The following is a 21345-nucleotide window of genomic DNA, read 5'->3' on the forward strand; positions in this document are numbered from 1 at the left end:
CACAAAGACCAGAATAAAGCAATACAGATGTTCACCTCTGTTTTTATATACATTTCCTCTTTTTAAACTTAAAAAACACTTCTTCAATACAATAACATTTAAACCCAATCACATTAAGATTGATTAATTTCGATTACAGATTTAATAGAGTGAATATGATATTATATATGTTAATGAAGGTCCAACTAAACAAATATAGTCTTACAGTTTGGAATCATTTTGAATATATATATATTTTTTTCCAGATAAAGGAACATACATTAGTACGAAACATTAGTCTTTATCTACACATACAATGGGTATGTATGTTCTATGTGGTATATTTCACTAATAAATGCAGTCCAGTGTTCCAGATTCCAAAAACAGTCCTTATTTCTTTAACCAGCTCTTTAATTAGACGACAGGCAGAACAAAATATTGATATTATCTCCCATACGTGTGGTGCACTTCCTCCAGCATTTATCCAGAAGGTCACTTTTTACTTTTTTCAATACCATGTTGTGCATTTCCAGCAGAGTTCCTGCCACGATCTGAAATGAGTAAAGTCCTGACCTGACCCTCACAAATATCAGTTCAGGTTTCTTCACATATCTCCAGGCCAGACTCCTTCTCCTATTTCTGTTTAACATATAAGGAAGAATAACTTTGTAAAGTTTTGTAAATGTTGTGATACGAGGTGTCTTTTGGGTGATTACTGCAATTCCTTATACCTGGAGGTACCTGAAAAAAATAATAATTCATGTTATAATGTTTTTGAGAGATAATAAAAGGATTTCAAGACACCATTTTAGTTATAGTGCAATAACATGTTGTACCATTATCCATTGTCTAAATTGCATATCTCGTCTTAAAATCTGGGTTATGCATAATTCTCAAAACATAACCTTTTGCAAGTCTTCTTCCATACATTGAGGGACAGCCTGGTGTTTTGAATTTTGTCAGCAGACAGCACTTTTTCTTAAAGACACGGTTTATTTTTCAACATGTCCTTATACATGAATGATTGCAACAGCACAAAAGCACAAACAATACTGTCCAAAATCCCAATCTCAATCCCATGTAGTAAATCCAAGCATGTTCTATAACAATGACTTGCTCCATTAAAAAAAAAAAAAAAAAAAAAAAAAAAAAAAAATATATATATATATATATATATATGTATATATATATTTTAACTGTTCACATGTATTACCTAATTGAAAAAAATGCATACAAAACTTCTCAGGAAGTTGTAATCCAAAAACAGGATTTAGAGATATGTGTGTATCTTAATATTCACCGAGCTTGTAAATGCTCATATACTGTACATAAAGTTACATTTCATAATATATAATGCACAAATAACTATAGCGTATTTCCAATTGTGGAGTTATAGTGGAATACAGAACTGCAAAGGCATTCACTCATTAACTGTTTGAATTTAAAAAAATGAAAGAATATAAATATTTTCACAAAGTTTATGTATAAGGATAGTCACCGGGCGCCGTACTGATAGATTTAAATAAACTTACACCTGTGTAAACTGTGTGTACAAATATGACACAATTCATACATATGTAAATTGATATAGGAGATTGGTTTTATTTGCATTTCTCATCAGGTGAAAAAGGCATAGGATTTAATAACTTGAATGATTGATTTTCTTCAGGTGGGTTGTCTTTCATAAGACTGCAACACATTTTATCAGCTGTTCACATTCCCATTAAAACAACACATTGATCATGTCTCTCTCCAAACAGGCAGCAACACAGCACAAGGATTAACACAATATTTATTGTAACTTTAAAACAACTACCCCTGTTACATAATCCTGAACCCTGTTTTCATATCGTTGTTACAGGTGATAATCTCTCTTGATTTACAGAAAGGAGAGTGAAAGTGTGACACAGTGTGCGTTCACACAGGCGCTACACACACGTCTTTTGTTGTGCGACCGTGTCTGTTGAAATGTCCTGCAGCGTCGTGTGGGGCAATCTGTGGTCCCAGGACTGCAACATCTCCACAGAGTGAAGAAAGACTGTGTTTCACCTAATCCCTTCCAGGTTACCCAACAGCAGCAGACCCTACAAACTACACACACACACACACACACACACACACACACACACACACACACACACACACACACACACACACACACACACACACACACACACACACACACACACACACACACACACACACACACAGTGGCTCCACTCTTGTCTGTGGCTCCAGTTCAGACAACAGAAACATTCACTTTTGTCCACTTTTGTGCTTGACATTTTAACACTGCAGTTGCACTTTTCATCACTTAAATGTATATATTAGATTACACACCGTCCACTTATTTTGCACTTGTATTCTCATGTTTATTCTTTTTAAAAACAAATATAAAAATTATATAATTATATAATAAATATATAAAATATGTTTGTATTATTACTGAAGCAAATTGTAAAAGTTACAAGAGGTTTATAATATCCATAATATCAAACCTACACACTCATATTTAAATTGACTGTAGCTGGTTTTTCTGACGTGTTTTTTAATTTATTATTATTATTATTATTATTATTATTATTATTATTATTAATAATAATAATAATAATAATAATAATAATAATAATAATAATAATAATAATAATGCATTATATTATATTTTCACTCTGATGATAGAGAATAAACTACACAATTAAATATAGAACAGTCAAATAAATGATATACTGTACATTCATATTGTTCCAGGACCGATAAAAAGGGTTTGAATTAAATTACCTTCTATCAAAGTTAAAAAGGCACGTGTGAATGTACTTTTTCAGTTCACATAGTATGAATTCCAGATTGATTGAGATTAAGACAATGGTGGGGAATGTAGAAATAAATACATACATAAATAAAATTGGATTATACTTCTGGGAAAATATTGTTGACATCTGTGTTCTCTTTTTCATGCTCTCTGACTGTGGACCTCAGTGTGGAAGCAGGTAATGGTGCTCAGCCACTGTCAGGGCCCCTCCTCCATGTTCCAACACTCCTCCGTGTTTATAGCTGGCACTCTGCTGTCTTTGCTTCAGATTCCCACCACACATGTGAAATACTTTGCTGTGATGGCACCCAGATAGCGTCCCACTACCACTGTCACACACGGTCCACTGTCACACACTCACAGTCAGACTAGACTTCCATTGTGGAATCTCAGCCCCTCTCATGGTCATTTCGGACACTGCACGGGGCCATATGTGGCCTTCAAATTGATTTCATGTGACCTGTCTCCTTATATCAAGTTATAATAAGTGATTTCTGTATGTTTTTTTTATAAGTTAACAGATTCACATTGCATCATAAATACGTTTTTAATGTAAATTACATTATTCAATAGCAACACACTTTTATTTTGAAATTCTGCAAATAATCGTCTGAAAGAGAGTTATTGCAAAATCGCCCACTTCCCACTGAACAATTGATAATTCCAAAGAAGTTGGCCTTTGTTTTGTTTTTTTACTTGACGGCCCCTCCTTAGCAGACTACATTGCTCAGTGGCCCCCAGGTCATTTGAGTGTGAGACCCCTGCTCTATAGCCCTTAAGTCATCCTTTCTGCAGATTTTGCAAAAGTGAATTCATAGGCATAGACTGTGGGTGCTATTAATTGTTAAAAATCAACTAGCTAAATCACAAACTTACAAACCCTAAAGTGTAAATATATGACTTTTAAATTATCTCTCATCCCCAGAGGCGCAGCTTGTGAACAGGCAAGGCAGGCAACTGCTTGGGGAGAATTGATAGGGGGCCCCCCGACACTTGGAGACTGAGGGCTGTTTTTACTGAAATGTGCAGTGACCAGCCGCCTCCCCTCCCCTCACCTCAGTAGGAAACATCCTTAAATATGTAATATGTAATGCATATCTTTTTTTACTAAGTTTATATAGTTTTTTAAAAGCTACTTACAGTATTTTATTGTTCTTTACATTTATATTTTCACCTACTTATTACAAGGTTTTTCCATGTTATTTCATTCATTTAAAAAAATAAATACAATAATTTTGAACTCAGATTATTTATAACATAATGGTGATGAACACTGGTTGGAAGGGCCCCCTTTTTGTCGTCGACACAAAATGAAAGCTACCAAACTCGCCACGTGAATCCACATTTGCAGTGTTGCTGCGGTAACATAAAACAGACCTTAAAGTGTTGTCTCAATAACATTTATATCATTTTACGGCTCCTTTCATGTTTGCACTCAAGCACTTAAGCTAGGTTTAAAGTGATGTCACTTTAAATCACACTTGTGCTGTGTTCACAGGAACAAAACTGTGCTGGTGCCATCAAGTGTAGGTCAGCTGTCATTACCAGGCCATAGAGAAGGTGCTTGTTCATGAAAACACTGTAAGGGAGTGTTTTAAACAGATAAATATTTATTTAAATAAAAAACACAAGCATACATATGTGTGTGTGTGTATATACATATTAATATATATGTATAATGTAGTAATTCCCCTCCATATATTTTATGATAAAAGGCAGATACATTAGATGACAAACTATTAAGAAAACGCGACTTGGTTTATTTCCTGTTTTATTTATTAATTATAATTTTTAATTGGCTTTTGTGACTGCTCACAAAACTCCCTGTGCAGCACCCTGCAAAAAGTCAGACTGTTGTACATCACAAGAGGAGTAGACATAGTTGTTAGGTTTGGGCGGCTGCAGCTGCAGCAGTAATAAATAAAATATAAACGATAAACGAGAGAACACTGTGTTACATTCCCAGTCTTTGCAAGCGACATTTGAACAATGATATATTCATGAGAATAGCAGCCTGAATCATGGAGGAGCTGTAGATCACTGTGTTATTGTGGCTCCACCAGGCGGTGGCTCAGGACTACAAATAGGCCTCCTGTAGCAGAGAGCACGCAAAGGACAGATGTGTCACTCTGCTACTGGTTCTGTGTACCACCTCTGCCATTATGTCCATCATCACGTTCACTGAGTATAAACATTCTTGTTAAAACTGCAGAACTTTAAAAATAGATGATATTTTCTCCTCAGCTCCTTTGGTTTTCCAGAATATCTCAGATCACTGACATGCAAGTGTATTACTTCTAAAAAGGAAGTACATTTGTTATCAGAAAATGACTTTTGATACTTAAGTTCAGTAAATGTAAATATACTTTTAAGACTTTTACTGAAGTTATATTATAAAAAAAGTGGCTTCAACTTCTACCAAATTCATTTTCTGGTAAGATTTGGTACTCAAGAATCCCTTTTGGGTACTTTATACAAGACTGGTGGTACACACATAAAAGTGCAGGCAGACCATTTCTGTCAATACATTTGTTACACACTGGACACACTTTAAGTTAATTTCAATATTTGAACCCTTAAATGTCAGAAAATGATGAAAATGTTATTTGTAGAAATTGAATATACTGCACATAAGTATGTTTATATACAGTAAGTGTATAATCGCTCTAAAATGAAAATAACATGTAGTTTAGGCAAGGGCCTTGTGCTGCCATACTTCTTCAGCAGCTTGAATAGATAGAGCAACCAGATCGGGTGTTTTGTCTTTTCAACTCTTTAAGGTACTACTCAACCATTTGGTCGACCAAATTATATCTCATAGAAAAATGCATCAAGCTGAACTCACTAACACTTAATGTGACTTGTTCTGAATGTTGTACTTTATGAATTGTGCAAACAAGGTTTATTATGAACAGACGTCTCAACCATTTGGTAGAGGCCTGTATCTGAAATATTGTAGGGTCTAAAAAAAATAAAATATATATATGTATATATAAAGCAGAGGCTTTTACTCTGTAAAAGTGAAACATGCTTTTTTGTATTTAAAGGCCACCGTAGTTCCCTGATGCACTTGGAAAAGGCTTCCATGTGTTACAATGTGCAGTGTCACCATTAAACATCACTAATTCTTACACACACAGAGCCTTTAGAATGTGAATAACAAAGCGGAAAGTTATATTTTATTAGACACATTTCTGTTTATATATATATGCAGACTGACGGAGAGCACACTTGATTAAATGCATGTGTCACTTACATTTCTGCTAAAATATAAGCTGGCCAGTTCACTTCCACTAATTTGTCACTAAATATAAATACTCTTGGTAACTTCTATAGACACCAACGTCTCTACATAGTTGACAAACAGCTCACCGGAAATAGGCAGGCTGACTGATTGGAAACCAGGAAGTGACCGTGCATTAAGTGAATTCAGCACGGAGTGACTCATTTCTCATACAGAAACGATCTTCGTCAACAATGACACGAGGGGACGTCGCTTTGACGGGTTCAGCCGATCATTGTCGAAGTTACCCGGAGCCTCGCACCTTCACACACACGGGCTTCTCCTTCTCCCAGCGCCGTTTCTCCAACGTCTCTTTGTTCGCCACCGGCGCAGCAACCGACACGTTTTCATTCTGAGCCGAAGTTGACGCACTCGTCCGCTGCCTCATGGTGTGAGGGTGTCATGTCGGCAGTAAGACACTTGGAGTCGGGCAGCGACAGCAGGAGAGCGGCGTAGCATCCCACATCTCCAAGCGGCGGAGGGTTAGCCGCGCTCTGGGTTGACTGGCTGACAGCAGCCCCGGTGGTCTTTGTCAGCTACAGCTGTTGTGTCGCCGTTAGTCAAACTACGACACGTCTCTTGGTAAATGTCTCTCGGTTTCACGGACGTAACAGAGGAGGAGTGACCGTAACTGCGGGTGGAGAAAAGACTCCGCTGTGCCTCCCTCCTCAGCCCGCAATGTGTGGATGTGTTCAGGAGACAACGGTCGGCTGCATCTCCCCTCGTATTTAACGACGTTCCAGAGGTGAGTAAAGCCCTATACATGTTCTTTAAGAGGAGACAGCGGGGGCTGAGGGTCTGTACCGGGGCTGGTGTGAGTCCTGTCTCCACAGTGTGGCTCGCCTGGTCCAGCTGCGTGTGTTACCTTGGTTTACATCACCGTTTTATTCCGCTCACATCGCTGCTCAGTTGTTTCGGGGGTCAGTGCGTCAACAGAGGCCGGACAGGATAGACCCTGGTGGGTTACTCCCGCCCACATCCCCGAGTGAAAGCTCTTATGTAACCCTTTGGGAATTCTTTCTTTTCTTCCTGTGTTAGAGACTGGAAGTCCTGATTGGAAGAAGTGTATGTGCCCCCACAGAGGAAGTGACTGAGGACTTGAAAAGACTAGACTAGATTGATTTGGGACACTGTTATGACAGGGTTAGACTGTTAAAAACGGACTGAGACATGGTTAGACTGACTGGGACATTGGCTAGTCTGCAGGAGACAGGGACACAGAATGCAATGGTCAGGGTTAGACTAGGTTTAGGATGCTGAAGACAGGGATGGTGACAGGGTAAGACTGACATGGACATGTGTAAGACAAAGGCTGCTGAGGACACAGTTAGGACAGGTGTGCCGTAAAGTTAGATCACTGAAGACAAGGTTATGACACAGTTATACTGCCAAGGACACGGTTAGGACAGGTTAAGAACAAGATTAGTACGATGAGGACATAGCCATGGACAGGTTTAGGACAAGGTTGCTGCTGAAGGACACATTTATAACATGTTTAGGACAAAGTTAGATAGCTGAGGACGGGGCTGATCACAGTTATGACAGTTTTAGGTCAGCCTGATGAGGTTATCATTTTTTTGGACTGCTCATAGTAGGAGACAGGTGGCTCTGCTAGTCTGCTTAGTTTTTTTTCCTGTGACGTGTGTAATAATCTCTTTGGACTCACATGAATCACTCACATGAATCACCTCTGCATGTCGCTGATCTGATCTTTGTCTCCTGCAGAGCTCTCCCACTCTTGCCCTTCTACGTGGGAAAACACCACCACAACAACTCTGACCTCTGCCTGTAAACCCATCAGATGATGACATCCCCGGACTCTCCCCCACTTGTCTCCCCTTCGCCATGTCCCGCTCCCCCTCCATCTGTCCCCTCGTCCCCCGTGCCATCCTCCCCGGCCCCGTCCTCCTCCTCCCTCCCTGCTCCACCTTCACTGCCTCCCACAGGTGAGGTGATGGTGCTGGCTCTGGGCAGGAAGAAGCAGAGGGTGCTGATTGCTCTCTCCATCCTCCCCAACCTCTTTCTGGCCTTTCTGCTTGCGTCCGACTCTCTCATCACCCTCGCCCCACCCCACCACTGCCACCTGCCGGGGCCTCCACTATCACTGGAGGTCCTGAATGCCTCCTTGCCCTGGGAGAAGGTTGTTGGGCCTGGGGACAGCAGGGGCCCATCCCAGTGTAAGCAGTATGTCAACGGCAGCCAGTCAGCAGTGGTGGACTGTGAGGCAGGCTGGGACTACAACGTCACAGAGGGGCTGAGGAACAACATAGTCACTGAGGTAAAACTCCACTTCTCTGTTTACAGTCCTGGCATGGTTTACTGTCTCAGCTTTTGTTTGTGTGGACTTAAGTTTGTTCCTTTAATCATCTTGCTGAGCACGCCGGCTCTCTTTTTGCAAAGCCTCACAAAGTCTCTGAAACTTTAAAGCTTCTCTGATCATTCATTTGCTTTTGGTGAAGTAGCTTTGATTCTTTTTGATTGTAATCCATCATAGCTTTTATCTTCCCTTTTTAAACGTTACGTTTAGATGTAAGAGATCCCTGATCCCATTTTCTTTTGCACACCTTGTGTCAATGAATGTGCGCAGTGGTCGATCCATTTAAGTCTGGTGCTGTTGTCTCATACACACTGCTGCTAAACCTTCATACCAGAGAGGATGTCGTGCTTCATCTGCGAAATAAGCATGTACTTCAAAATCCTTCAAATATGTACTCCAGCTGGTTTGTCTGTTGCTGTAATAACAGCGTTGCAAAATGGCAGCATTCGTAAAACATGGTCCTTTATTCTGAGGCTACAGAAAACATTAATTTTGAACTTAAAAATCTGAAAGAGTGAATAAACAGATTGTTCTTTGCTGTGATTATGTAACAAAACAAGGTTCTGGTCAGGTTAGCTACAATGTCCACTCACACACTCCCCCACTCCCACTGTGCTTTTCTTTCTGTGCTTTCACATGTGAGGTAGGTTGTAGTATGTGATGTAACACATGAAGTGCTCTAATGGAAGTGCACTTCATGCCTTTGCTCAGCGTCAGGTGTGTGTGCAGGGTCGTGATGGCAGGAGGGGGTAAAGTACACAGACTTGTTCAAAGATGAGCGATTAACTTGTCACTCTGAGCAGCTACAGTCAAGACTTGTTAGAGCTTGTTCAAGGAGCAGTGTGCTGATTTTTTTATTTCACTGTTTCCAGATGGAGCTGTGTGTGTGTGTGTGTGAGAGTGAAATTGTGGGTCAGGTCTGAAGACTACAAGTGTGAAATAATGAAGCCAATCTTTACTGCAGGGTCCAGAATACACTTACATTTATCACCCACCTGTCAGAGGTACAGTTGATGTAGGCACCTACTTTTGACAAAGGGGAGCTCTGGTGGTGAGGCACTGAGTTTCTGTTGATATGTGAAAGATTAAGTGTTAGTCTTTCCTTACACAATAGTATAGTTGATTGTTGAGTTTCTCTCTTTTAGACTCTTTCCTTGTTCAAGTTTCTTTTGCAGAGTTTGAGTAATTGTAGCAGAACAACCAACACACCTCCCACTCTTTCTGTGAACTTGCCCAGTGATTGGTCAAAGTCTCAACTCGCTTTCTTCTGCTCTGCTCCACTGCGGCTGCAACCCAGAAAACCTATTCTTCGATTCATCACAGGTTCACAGTTGTATCATGAAACTGGCGATACCATTGCATCCCTAAGGGAAACCTAATCATTCAGGCTGACAGTGGAGCTCTTGTTTCTAAATGACATGTGAGACTTTCCTATGGTTCTCACATGTCTGCTGATCCTGCTCTTCATATTGTGTTTCTTGCATGTTTGTTGACTTTTTTGGCCGATATTACATGTGATAAATAAATGCAACAGAGCAGGACTGTGTTGTGTCACCTTGTAGACTGCATGTGTAGAGAAGATCCCAGGATCCAGAGCTGGATTCCCTTATAAGACCACTGGACCTGTGCTGTCACTGTTTTCAGTGGCCGCTCATAGTCTTATTCTAAGGCCTGCGGGTTGTGTGTCTGTTTTTCATTTCTGTGCTTACTGATGTAGGAACCACACCCAGTCTTCCAGGCTGTGGTATTAGGGCATTTTGCTGGTAATCCACCCACACCACTGCAGCTGAACTTACAAAAACGCTGCCATGGGGAGTGTTTAGCAGCAGCATGTATAAAAAAATACATCTGTTCAGAACAACAAGAAGCTGATAGTCTTCTTCATCCCTCAGGCTACATATTATAGAGTTTTTTTTTTTGCTGTTCCTTCAGTGCTGCTTTGCTTTGTGTTGCTGAGCTGGCACTCTGATGCGCAGGAAGGAGGAAGGAGGTCTGATCAGCTTCACGTCCGCTTCTGATCAATAAATACTTAATTACTTAACAAGACTAAACCTCTCTGTGCTGTGGATCTATGAGCTCTCATATATAACATGCTTTTTACATTTTAAGCCAAATGTTTACTTATTATTATTATTATTATAATTATCGTTGTATATGAGTGGGTGTGTCAAGCTGGAGGTATCAGCATTTCAAATATCAATGATCAAAGATCAATAAACCGGACTGTGTAACAGCACTGTTCCATTTCCATAGGCTGGTTACATCACTATAATGAAGCTCAATAATTTGTCTTGACATTTCTTACGTACGTCATGCCAGTGTGGCAGTGAGTCGGCGCGACATCACGTGGAGTCTGAGATGTGGCAGCAGGTTTCAGTTTTTCCGGCGCAGATCTGATTCAATCACATCTCCTATGTCACTTACAAAACCAGTCAGAGGAGTTTCCAAACTGGTTTCAGTGCATTTTACCTTCTGTTGTCCAACGCATTCCACCCTCATGAGCACTGTGAGTTGTGCTGCTGCCCTTAACCCGGGTACTGAGCACTGCTGTGACTCTGTGCCTTAGCAACAGGACGGCTGATAGTATGTAACAGGCTTTTATGTAGCTCTGCACCGGCTCAGACTATACAAGGCCTTTTTATCACTGGCCCTCTGCTCTCCCTCCATCACTCCCTCACTCTCTCTGCATCATTAAAATCATTTTTGCCTTCAGTGGACAGCTCAGCTGTGAGTGCAAATTAGTGGGTTGATTTGATGTGATTAAAACTCAGATGTGAGAGCAGATATCTGGGTTAACAGAAGTGGTGACTTTCCATGTGGCTGCACTGTTTTATAATACACGTGACAAGAATGTCCCTAACACTGCTATTATTATTGGTGCTGCTCCTGCTGCTGTTAGTGTTACAACTATATATAATACACTACGATACTGCATAATACTAGTGCTTGAAATATTCCTGTGCCTTTATCATGAGGCTAGAGAAAATGCTCTGCAAATCTGAGAAATGTGTAACATGCTTTTGTTATTATTTTGTAAATATAAATAGGTTAACCAATGAGCTAAACATACTGTTGGATGCTCTTGCTGTTCCTGATACAATCTCATGTTTGCCTGACGAGTTACACCCTCTCCACTCTTGTGTCTGTGCTGTCCAGTGGGATCTGGTGTGTGGTCAGTACTGGCTGGTGCCGGTGGAGGAGGTGTGTTTCATCCTGGGTGTCCTTACTGGCTGTCTGGGTCTGGGATATGCTGCTGACAGGTAGTACGCAAATACACACACACACACACACACACACACACACACACACACACACACACACACACACACACACACACACACACACACACACACACACACACACACACGCATGCACACAAGATATTTAGTGTTTCGGAAGCACAAATTCAAATAAAAAGATTGTCTTAACCTGCTGTGAAAGGCTATGTGTATATTTGGACACACAGGTGTAAACCTCCTCAAAAGGGATGAACAGCTCATATAATTTGGTGTTTTTCTTGACTAAGGTGGTGACTCAGCTGGTGACTCAGCAGCATTTTTAAATTTAGATTCGACCAATCAGAACACACAGTCGCTAACACCGTTACCTCACCTTACGAAGTTGCTGGTGTTGCATCCTGGTCCGGACCTTTCTGTGTGCAGATGTGAGGGTTTTTCTCCCGAGTAATCCTGGTTCCCTACCCCATGTCCAAAAACATGTAGAGGTTAATTGAACACTCTAAATGCGATGGACTGGCGACCTGTCCAAGGTGTCCTTCACTTTAATTCTTTTTAAATGTTCAACATTAAACATGTATTTTTGTTTTTGCTGTAAGTGCACCAAGTCTGTCAGTGTTTCCTGTCAGTCAGCAACTGTTGCGCACAGTTGACAGATTTAGCACTGTTCTGACTGTGCCTTTCATCGCAGTGGGAAATCATTTTTGCCAAATACTGAGACACTGAACACAGTATGTTACCAATTAATTTACTACACACTAGCAATAAAGAAGAAAAAGCTTATTTCAGGACTCCGCGCTTTTCAGTCTGCATTAGACACACCCCAAGTACCTCTGACAAGCTGTCTGTTTGCTCAGTGCTGTCAGACTGAAACGCACACAGGGGGAACTGCAGTTCTGCGGGGACTGTGAGGGAGATGATGCCAGTTTAATCAGCTAACAGCCTTCATTAATTTGCTGACCAACTGAGCTTAGCATCTGTCTGTTAAGACTGGAGAAATAATGCCTCGTACAGGGACACAGTGGAGAAAAGGGAACAGTTCCCATCTACAGCAGGGAAAGTGCTGCACGTGCATGAAGCTGGAAGTTAGATAATTGTCAAGTAGTGATGACACAGTTTTTATTTGTTTGATGAGGGTTTCAATACAGAATGAATCTGAATATGTAAAAAGAAAGTTGTTATAAACACGAATCACTTGTAACTGACATGTATAAAAGTGGCTTTGTTGTTAGTTTGAGTGTAAGGTGAACATTATGGAAGTCATATAAGTCACTAAGACACTGTAGACACTGTGTTGCCTGTTGTGTTATCATACTGTTGCGTGTCTCTGCAGACTGGGCAGGTCCAAGACTCTGCTGACCTCCTTGACCCTGTCTGTGGTGTTTGGGGTGCTGGTTTGCGTCTCTCCGAATCCCCCCATCTTCATCGTCATGCGTTTTTGTCTGGCAGCTGCGAGTGCAGGAGTCTACCTCATTCTGTACATCACCCGTAAGTATTAGGACATACACATTTATTTAAATTTCAAAGTTGCACAGATGGGTTGATGTGCTTTTTATCATGATTCAGCTCTAGCTCGATACTTGGATGCAGATTTGTTTTGTTTTGTGACTTAATTTATTGCGACTATATCAATATTTCCAATTCTCTTTCCATCTTGTAGCCAAAATGTAATGATAATGATTTCTTGAGACAATAACACATGAGTCATAGTTCCACAATCAATGCACATTTATCTAAAGTGAATGGGACAGAGGTACATAACATTTTGTTTTTAAATTAACTTGCTACATTTAGCTGCTGCTGCTCTTTAATAAAATAAATACAATCAGGCCAAGTACATAATATAGAGTATTTATAGCTTTTCCTGCTCAGTGTTCACTGAGCTAGTGCTGCAAGAAAAGAAAATAACATGCTGTGCTAAAACGTTTTCAAATGAAACTGAAACATGTCTCAAAACCCTGGATTGCAGATAACACTGATTAACTAAACTTCCTATATATATTTATACGTAAAATAAAAATCATATCATAGGTTTTTCCCCCACCCCTACTGTTTACACTCCCCAGCAGACTTTGTGGTTTGTTTGTTTGCACATTTAACATTTATGGGTTCAGTGGTTAAAATTGATTTGACTCATTGAGCAGCACAAGAGAAGGTGTGTCTCACATCACCTAACAAACCTGTTGTGTTTGTGCGACAGGTCTGGAGCTGTGTGAACCCTCACTGAGGCTGGTGGTGACCATGCTGGCCGGGCTGATGACTGTGGCCGGAGAGCTGCTGCTGCTCGCTGTGGCTCTGGGCTGTCAGTCCTGGAGGGGCCTGCTGGGAGCTGGGGCCGCACCACTAACACTGTTTCTCAGCTATGGGTATTTTGAAGTTTTTGTCTTTTAATGGTCCAGTATATGGATATTAGGGCCATTATAACAAATATAACAAACTCCTCCATGAACACTGCATTGCATCAGGGGACTAGAATGGTCTTTTCATATTAGAAAAGATGTTCTCTCTGATTTCAGCAGTTCACTCCTGCTTCAAAACACACATCTGCTTGGTCTAAAGGAAAAATATAGATAGTATATTCAATTCCTGCCAATAAACCAAAATGTTGGATCTCTGGATCTTTAAGTCACAAGTAACATTTTTTGTTGAATATGACTTCATTTTACTATGAAAGTGCAGAGTAAAACAGGGCGAATGAAGGAACCTTCTGTCGTCAGAGTGCCTTGATGCCAACTGAAGTGTTGAAAGCTATTGGATTGTATTGATTCAGGTCCATTCATTGCCCTGAGCTCTTTTGCTCCTGTCAGAGCACATAAGAGCCTTGACTCTGTTAAAGACCTCTGTTGCAAAATCAGCCTTCACTGCAGTTTGCAAAATCAAATTAATTATAGAAAGATTACTGGCAATAAAGTTTGGCTTTTTAATATGAATAGAAGAAAAGCTGGATTAATAAATAAAGAATGTGGCTACTTCTTGACCCATATTTGTCCTTTTCCATGTTGGAGTCAAAGCACTTAATCCCTAATTGTGTTGGTGCTTAGTAAAGGTCAGCTGAGTTGTTTTTTTTCCCTCTCTGCTCTCCTGCAGCATTCCTGGGGTTTTTCCAGAGTCTCCTCGCTGGCTCCTTCTGTCAGAGCGATCTTCAGACATGAACCCCTTCAGCGAGAGAAGAAATTCAAGCAGAGACTTGAGGGACGACGAGAGCTTCACAGGTGTGTGTGAGGACATTTGGACCACGTGAGGACATTTTAGCTGGTCCTCACGACTTTTAAGGTTATTTTGTAGGGTTTTGTTGCTGAGGCCTGGTTGTGTGCCAACCATTGCATTGGGTAGGTGGTTAGGTTGGGATGGGTTGAGGCCAGGTTGAGGTTAGGTTTAGGCAAGGGAGGTATTAAATACTTACTAAATACTTATTTATTACATCTTTAGGTTAGGGATCATCGGTTTGGTGTACGTACATATAGCGACAGGTTTACTTCTACATCCTGCTTTTTAAAATGAGAGCAACTCATCAGTCTGAATACACGTTCAGTTTATGCAGTCTGCATTATTGATATGTTTCTTATTGTTTGAGCACCTATCGCACACCACTACCACTTGCACATAATAATGCCAATTTCTAACTCATTATTTATTGAAAGCTCAATGTTCCTGTGTCAAGATGGAATTTTAAAGGAGCATACCAACAGATCTAGCAGCTGGGAAATAATCTGAGCTGGATATTCAGTGATGTCAGTACTGTCTGAGCAGATACTGCATTACCCTAGACAAAGCTAAAATTAGGGCTGAAACAATGACTCGATTGAGTTTTTTTTTTAAAGAATAAAAACAACTTTAAAAAAAGTGAATAAAACAAAGAAATTATTAATACAGAATAATTTTGATTAGTGGAAAAAATGACACATTTGAGAACATCATCATTTCTAGGTTTTAAAAACACGAAACATTTTCTGACATTTTATGGACCAAACAATGATTATTCAAGTACTCAGGTCTTCATATTTTAGTGTTTAATTTCAAATTGAATTACGAATCATAATAATAAAACCATTTACAACAGCCAAAGTGTTTTTCTCCATCGTTTGTGACTTTAAATGTCATACACGAACTCAACAAGCTTAATGGCAGATATTGGTGTGTCTGCAAATGACTCACATTTGCATAGATTACAACAGTTTACGTAACATCACATGAATTCTGCATAGAAACCTTAAACTTGGTCAGACAGAAACAGACGGTATGTTACTCTACACTGGGAGTTACACAAACATCTGGGATCTGACTGTTATCACCTCCGGTAACAGGAGTCACCTGGGATTTGTGAGGGGAAGTATCACAGTCAAAGCAGATCAACATCTACTGTAGCAAACTATGTTATTAAAGACGCAGTGCACTGACATTTTACATTCACCAATGCTACTCTGATTCGGTAATATTTTACTTTTTACACCGTGGAATCAAGATATTATGTCAATTTTAGTTTAATATGATATGATATGAAATAGTTTTTTGTCTCCAGGGATGTCAGTAAATGTGTCTTTGTCTGGAATGCTGTGCAGTAAAAGACAGATTAACTGAATATATTTTGTTATTAAACAGAGAAACCTGTCCTGTTTGTCTCCTGCAGAGCTGGACTCAGAGCCGACCACCTCCTCCCGACCCCACCTGTCCTTCCCCGAGCTCTTCCACAGCAGGAACATCTGGAAGAACTTGTGTGTGCTTGGCTTCACATCGTAAGTTGCCCCGCATCCTCGGCTCCTGTCCTGTGTGAAATTGTGTGAGTTTGGGGAAAACATGGCTGCTCACTCTGCGTCTCTTTGTCCTTCCTCCCTCAGGTTCATCTCTCATGGCATTAGTCACTGCTACAGCTCGTTCCGAGGTGACGTCAGAGGCACCGCCCCCAGTTTCTACTGGATGTACCTGTTGTCAGTGTGCGCAGGCGGCGGCGCCTGGCTCCTGCTCTGGGCGACCGTGGACAGGTGCGGTCGCCGTGGCATCCTGCTCCTCTCCATGACGATGACGGGTTTGGCTTCTTTGATCCTTCTCGGACTCATGGAGTGTAAGTCAGCAGCAATGTCATTTCCTCCAAGGGCACTCAGAGTTAAATGAGCAGAGCTATTAATAGCCCTTGCCAACAAGGTGGACCTCCATAAATCATCACCTGCCTTTTCCCTCACGCCACTTTGTACGGGGGGAATCAAACGTCACTCACTTGTCCCCTCTGAACTGGAACGCATTTTAAAGTGAATCAGATGTTGTCATGTCAGACTGTTGCTCCACGTGCGTAACGTTGACCTGGCTCCTTACAGATTATGAGCGAGAGATTTAACTTAAACCTGTCATGGAAAAACACTAACCAGATTCCTTTGTGTTTTTCACAGCTGGGTGTAGAAACACAGGGTCTCCCCCATGTGGCTGATAATGAGCATGACACTGAGTTTATATAGGACACTGCAGTGGCAGCAAAGTCGAGGCTGTGTCTGGCAGTGCTTTCATGTATTATGGGGGTAAAAGGGCAGAGGCATCGTCCCATGAGGACATTACTGCTTAATCACCTCACAGTTTGCTCTATTAATTACTTAACCCCGCTACATCATATTATATTCATTAACGAAACAGAGCCTATGCTGCTTCTCCTCATTTGTTGATATTATTGTCACGTATATACAGTATATACTTAACTGATTTGTTTTATGACATCAACCTGCCAAGGGAGTACAGATGTACATTAGCTAATGTCTTTATTCTGGCATATTTAAATGTCCCTACAAACAACAAACTATAAAATGTCGTCTGAAACCGAGATGTATAAAATGTTGTACTTAATCAACATTATGCATCAGATCTGATAGGTGTCTTTCTCCTCCTTATGTTTCCCCTCCAGACCTCAGTGAGACGGCCATCACAGTGTTCTCGGCGCTGGGCCTGTTCTCCTCTCAGGCCACTGCCTCCCTCTGCATCCTCTTCACTGCAGAGATCATGCCCACCATCATCAGGTAATACAGCCCACACTAACACTCTGCACCAAGTTAAAGATAAATTGGATTCCCCCCTCATTCACTCACAGTGAGAAATGTCTCAAGATGCAGATGTAGGTGTTACTGTTATTTTAAGAACTGCTGACTTTTACTTTATTGTTATTATAGCGAACCAGAACATTAGAGGATTCAGCAAATCACAGAGAAGAAAATAATCCCTATTTACTGAGATTGCAGTTAAATTAGAGCATGGTTTATTATTTTTTGAAATGAAGGGTTGAAAATGCTTCAAGCTCACTGCTTCTAAGCTACTCAGCCAAAATCTCTCTGAAACATTACTGTTATTTAATCTGATCAACATACTAATTGCTATAAAGCTGGATTAGATAACATTTTGGCATACATGTGTCATTGTGATGTTACCATGGATTGCTTAGTGTAATGGTGACAGACAAAGGATACATCTGCATTATTCAGTTAGTTCCTTGTCGAGCTGAAACAATGACTAGATTATTAATCGATCACTGAATTAATCAACAACTATTTTGATAATTGATTGGTTTGAAGCTTTTTATTATTGAAACAAGATTTCTGATTGTTTCAGCTTCTTAAATGTGATTATTTTGTGGTTTCTTTGCTCCACATAACTGTGAGGGCACTTACAATCCTCTGGCTCTGTGAGAGTGGTGGGAGAATCAACTCACTACAATCAGGTGTGTGTGGCACTGATTGGCGTTGATTAAGCTCAGCTGTGGAGAGTGTTCATATACCCTGAGTCTGCAGTGCTCTGTACTGACTCATTGTTTCATGTCAGTTGCCTGTTTCCCAGTGTATAACTTGTAGTGCTGGAGAGTTTGTTTTGACTTCAGCCTTTTGGGTTATTAAAGGTCTCCCGGGTAGCCTTTGCATTTCGTTTAGTTTTTTTCTGGGTCTCCTGGACAATTCTGGTTTTGGGTCAGCTGCTTGGCAGATCCTAAACCTAACCATAACCCACACAACAAATAAATCAATAAACTGAATCATTTTGTTTAGTGGACAAAACAAGACATTTGAGAATATCATCATTTCTAGGTTGGGATTAGGTGAATTGGTCACTCTAAATTGACAGTAGGTGTGAGATTGTGAGTGAATGGTTGTTTGTCTCCATATGTGGCCCTGCGATGGACTGGCGAACTGTCCAGGGTGTACGCAGCCTATTGCCCAATGTCAGCTGAGATAGGCACAGCACCCCCCGTGAATCTCTGGTGGAGGATAAAGCGTTAGTTAATGGATGGATGGATCATTTCTTGGTTTGACAAACACTGATCAACATTTTCTGACATTTTATGTACCAAACAATTACTCCATTAAACGAGAAAATAATCAACAGATGACACCATTTTTTTCTATTGCACACAGGGACATTTTGTGGCAAAATGGGAGTTTATGATTTATGTATTCATTTATTTGATATTTGTATCACAGAAAGATGTTTACTTTTTGTAGAGAGATAAGGTCTGGTGGTGTGAGATGGTATAACCACATGTGGAATGGACCAGAAGAATAAAAATGAACTATGATACTTAGTTATATTCAAAACACTGCACACTACACACAGAAGATACCAAAATCTTTGAGGGCATGGGGCCTGAATCTGAAAAAGTAAACTTAGTCATGGTTTAATGTGATTGTCGTGTCTGTCTGTGCAGGGGCAGTGGTGTCGGCGCTGTCCTCGCTCTGGGCTGCGTTGGCCGCCTCAGCTCCCCGCTCATGGACCTGAGGAACCACTATGGCTACTTCCTGCACCACGTGGTCTACTCGTCTCTGGCCCTGTTGGCCGTGCTGTCCATCCTGCTGCTGCCCGAGAGCAAGAGGAAACCGCTGCCGCAGACGCTGGCCGACGGTGAACAGTACAGGCGCCCCCCGCTGGGCAGGAGGAGGAGGGACAATGTGCCGCTGCTCGCAACACCCAACCCGGAGACTTAAAAGACAAAAGAGACAGAGGGGGAAGGACTGTGCTGACATCAGTCAGAGTGGCGTGCAGCCGGAACATTAACATCTGTCAGGCTCCCACAGAGGAGCAGTGCAGAGACGAAAGATGGACGGAGAGAGAAAGAGGTTGAGATTTCCTGACATATACTGTAGACCTCTAGTCATTTCAAACACAGGCTGATGATCGAGCAGCCATTGCTCTTCATCTTTCTGTTCAGATGTTCAGACACTCACTTAGTATCTTTAGTACTATCTCCTCACGACAGATGGTGGACGCTCCCCCACACAGCCTGTGACAGAGATGTTAGCTGCTTTTTCGACTCACGGTCCAGATGCCGCAAAGTCGCAAATAATTTTTTAGAGTGCATCTAAAAGCTGCGTAGACCCTTTTTTTTTTTTAAAGTCATGTTTGTTGTGTACGACGACACTAAATGTTAAAACTAGCATGAAGGGTTCCATTCCGAGCAGAGACGGATTGTGAGTGACACTTGCCTTGTAAATACTTCAGACTTAGTTTCTTTAACTTGTGTGGCTGTTTGAGTTTTGGAGACGGTATGCACACTTGCACAGTTTGCTCTAAAGCAGAGAGGATTTTCACAGATTTTTTTTTAAGCAATGAAGGTTAATTTGACCAGTCTGCAAATTTAAAACTTAAATCAACATTCCTTTTGGATCAGAGACAAAAAAATTAACAAATTGTCCTTCAATGAACATGTTTATCTTCTCTCTGCAGTTACTGAATCTGGCCTGGAGCCAGCTATATTTAAAACCTAAGTTAATAAGTGTAATCAATAAATTATTAAGAGTTTTAATAAGCTATATATTGCTAATTTGGCATGGAATAAAGCTGACATTTCCTGACGTCTCTGATCTCGTAACATTGCTATCTGCACGTTTAGAGGAACTTGAAGGTTTTTTTTTTCTCCTCCTCTTGTTTGTTTCAGTAATTCTCTACATGGCCACTCTGCTGTAAAAGAATAAGATGGGTAGAAACAAACATTAGAAGTTAAACACTGACTTTTGTGTAAGCAGACACAGATATTGGGCAGGACTGTGAACGTGTTAGTCCCCTGTTGTTTGAACTCTAATGTGTATCAATGCTGGAAAAATGAGGGCCCAATGATGATGACGCTCCATGAAGTGAGACTGGGAGCTGAAGAGGGCCCGAAGCCTCCAAATGAACCCCCCCCTCCACTCCGCCTCTGCCGCACACCAAAGACGACTGTTACCTTCTTTGTTTTGAGTCTGTTGGCTGACGCCTGTTCTGATCTGGTCAATTCTTGTTTTGCGAGCGTGTGGCAGTAAGAGGACGTGAGGGGGTGGTTTTGATTTGAGGAGTCACTGAAGGACACCGAACCTTAGCCTTTAATTAGTTCTTAATTTTATCTGTATGTTACACTCGACACAAAACACTTATACGATGACTATTAACCTGGCTCGAGTAATATTATATCTGACAACACTGATGGTCTGTGATGCTGTTAACTCTGTAGCCTGATTTCATGTCAAATTAAAACTTGTTACTTAAACGAGTGATGGACTCATGAATCACAAGATGCTGGAGATCAACAGAGAAAGTGCTGCATGTAACTGCTTCACTTTAGAAGAGGGGTGTCAAAACATATGGCCTGTGAGCCAGAACTGGCCCGCCAGAGTGTCTGATCCAGCCTGCAGGATTAATTTGCTGTTGAAAAACTATACTAAACTACACGTGTGATGTGTAAATGGTACGTTTAGGGATAATATTATTGAAATTGCAGTTGTTTTTCGAA

At 40.9% G+C, this 21345-nt stretch overlaps 1 protein-coding gene across 1 annotated transcript; it reads left to right on the plus strand.

Moving 5' to 3' along the window:
- Positions 1–7872: 7872 nt before the first annotated feature.
- On the plus strand, positions 7873–19567 carry slc22a17 (solute carrier family 22 member 17; the record flags this gene model as incomplete). The annotated part of the gene is made up of 9 exons (XM_083901860.1): positions 7873–8349; positions 11545–11648; positions 12958–13112; positions 13825–13990; positions 14712–14836; positions 16252–16357; positions 16460–16683; positions 17509–17620; positions 19291–19567. 9 exons carry the CDS (start codon positions 7873–7875, stop codon positions 19565–19567), a joined length of 1746 nt encoding a protein of 581 aa, XP_083757986.1.
- Positions 19568–21345: the final 1778 nt, after the last annotated feature.

The sequence above is a fragment of the Microchirus variegatus genome (assembly GCF_963457635.1).
Source record: "Microchirus variegatus genome assembly, chromosome: 15".
Classification (NCBI taxonomy): domain Eukaryota; kingdom Metazoa; phylum Chordata; class Actinopteri; order Pleuronectiformes; family Soleidae; genus Microchirus; species Microchirus variegatus.